The following is an 8,722-nucleotide window of genomic DNA, read 5'->3' on the forward strand; positions in this document are numbered from 1 at the left end:
CAATACATTACTTCCCGACACAATATGTTCATTTGGAAGAAGAGCAATATTGCATTGCTGTAATTGCAATTAGATTGCAATCTACGCCATTCTATCCATAATAAAGCTAATTTTTTATGGGAAAGGAAGCGGTAATGTATGCTAAATATTGCACAAGTTCCATCTCAGTAGTTGCTGATGTACAGCAATGAATGACAACTACGTTGCTCGATGGACAAAAATCTTATATTTCACAGGAAACTACATTAGACTGGGGATACAGGAAAACCATAATCATTGATCAAGAATATCTCGTATTTTCAAAATATTTTAATTGACGATTCCGGGATTTCAGCTCGTGTTTTTAAAATTCGAGACAGCACGTTATCACAGCCTAATCGTTCAATTAACCTGTTATTTTTCGTTAACGCCATTGTCTCTTCTCATGATTTTAATTTTTAGACGAACACGGGTGATGAGTACATAAAAATACCAAACATGTGCACAGCAAGAAAAAAGATTGCGAACTCTGAGTCTTCTGATGTACAATTTAGCCATGACAAATATACCAACATAAATCCTGTTGCAATATATGTTTAACGCACTTTGTTCATTGGGATGAAACACTGAAATGTGTATACTTAGAATATATTGCAGAGGCCAAATGCACTGTGCGCTGGAGCGAGAATATTTAATGTGGCGGGTGTCATGTTGGCATATACGACCCGGGATGCTTCCTTTTCAGGCAATTTATGTTATAATAGAGAAGCTAACGCGCTGCGCTTACAATTTGTTTTTCTTCGCTTCCTTCCTCTCTCAGTATCAGCTGCTCGAATCTACAGCCCGTGCTATATGGCGTATAGCTTATACCAGCACACGCGTATGACATTAGACTGATACCGTCATTAGCGCCTTGCATGCCGACAGTATTAATAGTTTTCATAAGGATGCTCCGCATACTTAGTAACCATGCAGCAGCAGGTACAGTAGCATGCGACTTACAGAGAAAAGATACGACTTTACAGATACTTTTCCATTTAATCTGAAATAAGAAGTCGTTTATTGGCCAAATGTATTGAATTTAGTTCTGTCGGATATCAAGTTGCAGGATATCAAGTTGCAGGTTATCAATATGCAGAATTCTACATCATAATCTAGTTTCAGTTATCCGGATGTCGGTAGTTGTTTGTGGTTAACTGTGCGAATAGCTCATATAGCAGGTTTATTTTCTTTTGAATACTGAAAGATTTGTACTGCATAACAGTAAAATATATTTAAACTTATTTAAGTGCCGTTTCTCAAAAACCGCATTTCAAAATTTACAGCTTTTTAAAAGCCTTACGGGCAACAACGTTCGCAGATTACTGTTTGTATGTCTGTACATGCCTAACATACCTAACCGGTGCATCGGTGATTAAATCGATGCTGACGAGTGTTTCTTTAACGTAATGTTGTCAGGTGGTCATAACATCCCTACTCACATGGCAAAATGGTTAATTCAGTTGGGAGATAATCTGAGCTAAGCTTATTGAAATGTCATTAAAATTGCATTTACATAAAGCCAATCAAACTGGTCAACAAAGTTTGTTATAGGCACAATGTAACAATATTGCATATTGTTGGTGTGCGTATTGTTGGTGTGGGTTGGTGCAAGTAAACGAGTGCAGTTAATCTCCACGAACAAATCATGCTAAAAAATTGATTGTTAGTACAGTTAAGTATATATAGTAGGCCTATACTTTAAGTATACTTTTTGTCAAAAGCGTGGTGGGAACGAAAGATCAAGGCAGTTGCTACTAGCACGCGCCAATGAACGGGAAAAAGTGATAAAGCCGAAAAGGTTTAAGACGTGTTCAAAAATAATTAAGATAATAATTGCTGGTAACAACTAGCACGGTCACTAAACCCATAAACCCGTTTAGGCAACGAGGGTATTCTGTGTATAAAGTTAAAATCTTAATATCTCAACGAACTTTAAGTTTTAACCCAAAACAATTTACGGAGTTTTTAATCTAAACGTGGTGCCTAAAAAAATGCAATAAAAAATTCGATGTTGTGTTGTTTGCCTAAGTCGCCACTTTTTCTATTCCCCTTGAAGTGGCGACTTAAGCAAACTCTACGTATTAGCGTCGCATGGTTTAGAAGCAAAATTCTGCAGATCACAAGAACGATTTTTGTTCTCTACTACGATATGTTTAAAGGATATAATTAAAAACGACTGAATGGGCGCTCGGTATTAAATATGTTTTAGGAGGATTTTTGTCCATGTTCAACCTGCGTAATATTTCTCTGTATCAGAGCTATGTACATGTTTTCAGGGGAAGTTAAAGGCTTGGACCTTCGTTAATGTGTCAATCACTACAAAATTTGCTGCTGTCTGGAAAAAGGGAAAGAGATGCGATGACACTATAGCAGGGTGCGGAGTTGATATTTCCTTAATAGTAAAATGAAATTTAACGTTACCCGGTGAACAAAACCCTGCAAATCGGTTATAGTTAATAAGTGATAGTAATTACTACATTTCACCATAAGTAGCCTGCTTGAAGAAAAGCGGTTAGGTTAGGAGAATAGGCATACAAAAAATTGATTTCAGTTATTTAGGGTTTAATTGAGGTCACATTTGGACCAGAAGGTAGATTTAGGTTAAGGTTAGGTTACTATATTATAAAATTTAAGTTAGGTTTAAAAAAACTTGAAAATAGATTTCAACGTATATCTTTTTTTTTCGGTGAAATATAGTGGCAGCCAAAATTTTTTTAGCAGACTTAGCCTACGAGGTGAATTCCAAACTTTGGTAGTCTGACTGTAGGATAAATGCGTATATATAGTCTAAAATTTTTGCCAATTCATTTTTAATAACGACAAGATGTAATTTCCATTTTCACTATTTTGTTTTAAAGTATTGCCAAGTGCCGAACGTGACATGTTTTTTTCTACATGTTTATGTAGCTTTTCTGTTACGATAGGATTATCTGACTAGGAATTAAAAACTGTACAAATGTAAAAAACTTCTTTTCGAAACTTGAAATAGATTTTCGACATCAACAAAACTATCTTTCATATTTTTAGTGCAGTGATGTCACTTGAGCGGCAAACCAACGTTGATAATGGGGAGGGTAAGCATGAAACATTTTAAGTACACTTTATGAACGGATATATCGCAAGTTTGTTCAGCCTAATGGTGCGTGCTCTCTGAAGAATTAGCAAATAATATTTTTTGATTGTTGACAGGAGGTGATTTCGACTTATCTAAACTAAGAGTATTACTTTTCTATACTTGTAGAAATTGTCCGCATTTAGGAAGACTGTAGCCAACGTCCGTACGTAATATGAGTGTATTGTTGTGCAGTGGTCGTTTTGGTAGAGATACATCAGTAACTCCACAAAACAGTAACTCTACAAGAAATTTTAGTATAGTTACAACCAAAAATTAAGAGTTTTTTCCTGTTTTTTGATTTGAAACGCAACATGCGTGAAACGTTATGTTGAACATGCTTTTGTTGCTGTTTTTTTCCTTGAAAGCGTTCACGTAAGTTTCATTTCTGTCATCTTTGCAGCTAAAAACTTTGATGAACTTCTGTTATCAAACCACATACCTTGATAAATTCAATACCTTTGTGAGATGCTGTTGGTAAAATTTCCAAGTTGAAAAGGCCTTAAACTAGGACCTTGCACAGTATTGCGCATTTACACTTCCATTTTAGCATTACAACATCTAGGTATATGTAAGTGTGTAAATGTACCTGAATTTGTTTAGCCAAACATTGTTTAATATATCCTCATCGGCTGCACCTTTCAATCATGAATTATGCATGAATGGTGTTAATTCCGATTTGCACTCCATACTTTTACGGAATAATGCTATTTATCTTGTTTTAATTGGTTTGTGAAAAGGATCATATGAAACAGGTTGCCAAATTATAAAAAGAATGAGCAGCTTTATAAGTATATGGTGATTAATCAGCATTTTAATGCTTTTATACGTCGCAATATCAGTCGGCGGGAAATACAAGAAAAACAACCTCATTACTAATTAAACAGAGATGGTTTTTATAAAGAGAAAAAACAAGAAAAAATTCTTCGCTGCAACCGCAGCTTCTTTTACGTTACGTCGCATTTGTGTTCTCGGAAGAAAACAAGCTTTTTTTAGATGTCGATAAACGCTGTTTAACAAAGCCTCTTGTACTCACGTGAATCTGCATATTCACAATTTGGCCATAAAGCTGTTTTAGATATTGTAATTAATCTTTGCATAAGAAGATAGGAATGTTGTAGTTATAGGTTATTAGTTATTACATTGGCGAACGAGTTCACTTTTCACGTTGAACTGATATGACTTCAGACACCAAGTTGCAGAATAAGTTAATAACTCAAGTGATAGCCTATAAACCGTATTCCGTCCTGGAACTGTCCTTTCTGTAATTTTTTAGGTCATTCATCTGTCCTACAGCAGTTCACAATCCATTCACCTATACTTTAAAGTTAATTACCTGTCAAAGTTCCTTGAACAATTTTTACCTATACAGGCCACTGTAAATAAACGTTATTTGAGATTAGATATAAATAAAGCTATACAAGTTGAATGCGGCTTTAGCCCGTCCCAAAATTATCCAGTAGATCTAAGTGGTTGACGTCATCGATGTGATCTCAGTGATCCAAGAGAAGTCAGCAAAGTGGTCCAAGAAATCCAAGCAAACCTGCATATTTTACAAATATCGTTATATATAATAGTATATATTTAGCTGTTTATTAAGAAGTCAGATGAACAAATTACGACCATACTCATCATCCGAATCTATGAAGCATCTTTTAATTTTTTCTAGAATTGGAAGATAGCTTGGACACCAATTACGATTTTCTCATAAAATTCTTACTACTGGGAGACTCGGGTGTGGGAAAAACCTGCTTCTTACACAGGTACACATCCGGTGAGTTCAAACCGAAATTCATCGCCACCGTTGGGGTAGACTTTCGTTTAAAGAAGCTGGTAAGCTGTTGTTATGTTTGAAAAAATCACGTGCTTTTGTATAGGTTTGTTGAAGTATTCCTCGCTTCATTAAAGCCCTCTGGCTGGCTTGATTTAAGCATCAAACATAAGGTAATACACCACTTGTAAATAAATGGAGAAAAATTGTTAAACGTCAATATTTCTAGCCTTGGTACGTTGTTGAGCACGTTATCGACCATCTAAAAACTAATGTAGCCTCCTCGATCAGTCCAACTGGAATTTTCTTGACATTTTTTAGTCAATGAAATTCATGTAAGTCGCTGGTTTGGAATATTTGGAATGTTTTGGAAGCTGAGTTGCTGGAGCGCGGGGTCATAATAATGCGACCTGTGTTTAGTACCAGTTGGGGCTACCGTTACAGTAACCCTAGGCAAGACTTTAATGCTGCTTAATTGCTCCCGTTCAGTTCAGTTCCGAATTCGGGCAATAGGATAAACGTTTTTGTAGAAGGGAACTTTGTTATTTTAGAATGACGTGTGCGCCCTTTCTAATTTATTTTTGCTGCTATTTTAGTGTAACAATATATTTTCCCGCCCTATCTGGAACATGGCAAGTATACAGTATCCTTAACACTTAGTTGGAAAGGACTACCAGCGGTCACCTTTCCTATTCATTACGTTATACATCCGATTAAATGAAAACCACTAACATCAATCCAAAAACCAGAGTATTCGCCGAATACTTTTGTAAGATCTTCACTTCGGCATTTCCCAATCCTAAGCACACATAGTGATCACCGTTAGCATAAACATCGCTGGTAGTTACCGTCATCATTATCCAGGTTTACGAATTTCCAGAAGAAGGAGAAGATGCAAAAAAGAAAATTCATCTTCAGCTCTGGGACACAGCAGGACAAGAGAGGTATGTCGTACACAGTACAAAGTTTGCAATTATTACCGCATTTTTCAGCAACCCTGTAATGACGTATCGACGCGGTGTAAGAAAATAACACGTTTTTATGAAGTTATTTTCTGCAATTTTTTGCATTAAATCCGATAGATATACACATATGCTGGAATAGTAGTCTATTTTGCATTGAGCCGATATTATACATTTATCCATTTCTACTTATTAGATGCTCACTTACAGTTTTTTGGAGTTAAGCGTGCCAAATATTACTCTACCAAAGTTTAATGATTGTCAATAAATGTAAAAATTTTAAACGTTTGGATGGTTATATATCGCTTGTATCCTTTTTTAGATATCGCAGCTTGACAAAAGCTTTCTTCCGTGACGGAATGGGGTTTCTTCTTCTGTTTGATCTCGCCGACGAGAACAGTTTTCAATCCGTCAGGCAATGGCTCAGTGGGTATAGTATAGTTAATAAATTTTAATCATGCTCAAAGAGATAGCGCGTTTATTGATTTATGCTTAAGTCGCCTTTCTGTATATCCAGCTTTCAACTGTCGCCGTACAGACGTTGTCGACGTTTATATTAATCAATACTCAGAAATCACCAAACGCTTCGTATTAGAATTACCAAGTCAAATTGTTTTCTTTTTTGCTTTATGTATATAGTTGGGATAAACATGCTATAAAATAACCTATTCGAACCGAAGCTCAAAAGATCCGGATTTAATTTTCTTTCTTTTCAAATTCTATAAGAACCGATAAAATTACTTTCATAATTATACTGTAAATGCTTCCATTAGTACATGCAGTCGATTTGTAGTAGATTTTAATTTCAGATCGCAAAAAACAAATGTTGTGTTATTGGTAGTAAATTAAACCGCATCCTGCTTCTGGGGCTTAAATTTCTTAACTTTTATAAATTATCTAAACGATTTCAAACCCGAACAGATTATTATGAATGTCTAGACAGTTTACAATTACTAACGAAATAGTTTTTGATCTGACACTGTCCTAATATCAGCGATAAATCAGGAAAGTGGTTTATTCGTTGATTTGTTTTTGCTGCTGTCAGGATTGAATCTACCACCATGATTTGCAAACTCGCCCCTTACCAATAAAAAATTAATAAATGAGTGCAACGTACAAACACAAACTAACATGATCTCTCATCTTTAACTTAACCGTGATATTTTGGTCGGATTGGACGTATAAATAATAATTTTTTACTATCAACTTCCAAATTTAAGTGCAATCAAAAGCAAAACGGAATAGAATATTTTTAAATTAAGCGAAAACGTTTTGCTTAAAAATCAATTCAATATCGTCCTCTAACGACTATAGAATATGTATACAACGATATTCCACATTAACATTTATTTAACACACTGAAGATCACTTGGTTGCTACATTAAAGCGTCTGATTATAAACTTAAACAATATTTGTTGTACAAGTACAATTGGATCTTGTCGTAGAGAAAATATAGCACACGATAGAGACGGGCATTGGTTAACTACAGCCGCTCTATCCACGGATGTTTGCTGATGCCTATCCTCGCTTGTCCCTTATTGTTTTTCATGGTCCTATCTGCAATTATGGATTTGTGAAAAGATGTTAAACCTTTTTGTTTTACCAGCTGAGATAAAGGATCAAGCTTACTGCGAAAACCCCGACATTATTCTAATTGGCAACAAAAGCGACTTGAAAACTCGGCAAGTCACTTCATCACAGGCTGAAGAACTGGCTGGAAGCTTAGGGTAAATGTACTTTATTCACTGTAATCACTATCACTTGCCATGCGTTTTTGAGCATAAGAATTATTGGAAATATTTCACTGAAACGTATCAATCTTTTAAAATTACTGGCAATGTTTTCAATTTTAAGGATTCCATACCTTGAGACGAGCGCAGCCACCGGTAAAAATGTAATACCTGCTGTAAACATGCTACTTGATATGGTTATGAAGCGCATGAGAGAATACGTTTCAGCAATGGACGCGGAAAAAGCCACAAGTCCTGCACCGGTTAGCCAGCCCACGCAAACGTCAAGTCGACCAAAACCGAACGAAACGACTGAACCTGCAAAGCAAAGCTCTTGTGCGTGTTGACCCATATTTGCCCAAACATTTCTTTGGTGGAAAAGTGCAATAACATCTTGAGTATTATAATTTACGCTCGCCTTAGCGGCTTCTGAAAATCAAAACAACAGTACTTTGATCAATTTTTGCGGAACCACGAAGTATAAAATTTAAAAAATTTTTTTAGATTCTTGGTGTTGTCGGATGTATAGGACCATTATTATTGATGTAAGTTATTCCTTTTGTTGTGTTCGTCTTAGTGATAAAGAAGAAAAATTTTCATTTTTTTACAGAGACAATACGAATTAACTTATTTCGTTAACCTTCGAAAACACTAACAAGTTTTTAATGTAAATATAAGTACTAAAACCGGAAAATACCCAAGACATACTAAGTCTCAAACCTGTAACATCAAAGAGATCAATGGCTCAATGCCATACATTTTTTCAGTTGCGTCAATGGTTGATTGTTTCGTTTTATATTCTTTCAGTTGCATTCCTGTGAGTATGTCCTCATGAAATTACGTGCGGTTTGAAAACGCAGATTTTTGCCTTTGATATTGTTGTTGTGAAGAAAGACATTTATCACTGAAATGACTCACATTTTATACTTGAGTATACAAGAGCCAACATCCCATTTGTCCATACGGTGGTGATAAAACAACCATATCGTGAAGGTAAAAGCATCATGGCCTGATTTCACAGAAAATGTAATTTTGCCTTTATAGTAAATTTCATTAGGTAGTTTTACAACTAGCGCAACATAAAAGAGAGCTTTGGTAAAGTAACAATGAAACTTTGCGATTAAT

General features: G+C 35.5%; 1 protein-coding gene across 1 annotated transcript; it reads left to right on the plus strand.

Annotated features, from left to right (window-relative positions):
• The first annotated feature begins 2,932 nt into the window (after positions 1-2,932).
• LOC143459404 (ras-related protein Rab-27B-like) lies at positions 2,933-8,507 on the plus strand. The gene is made up of 6 exons (XM_076956547.1): positions 2,933-3,095; positions 4,803-4,966; positions 5,769-5,848; positions 6,189-6,292; positions 7,474-7,594; positions 7,722-8,507. Exons 1-6 carry the CDS (start codon positions 3,056-3,058, stop codon positions 7,942-7,944), a joined length of 732 nt encoding a protein of 243 aa, XP_076812662.1. The 5' UTR covers positions 2,933-3,055; the 3' UTR covers positions 7,945-8,507.
• Positions 8,508-8,722: the final 215 nt, after the last annotated feature.

The sequence above is a fragment of the Clavelina lepadiformis genome, chromosome 5, assembly GCF_947623445.1.
Source record: "Clavelina lepadiformis chromosome 5, kaClaLepa1.1, whole genome shotgun sequence".
Lineage (NCBI taxonomy): Eukaryota > Metazoa > Chordata > Ascidiacea > Aplousobranchia > Clavelinidae > Clavelina > Clavelina lepadiformis.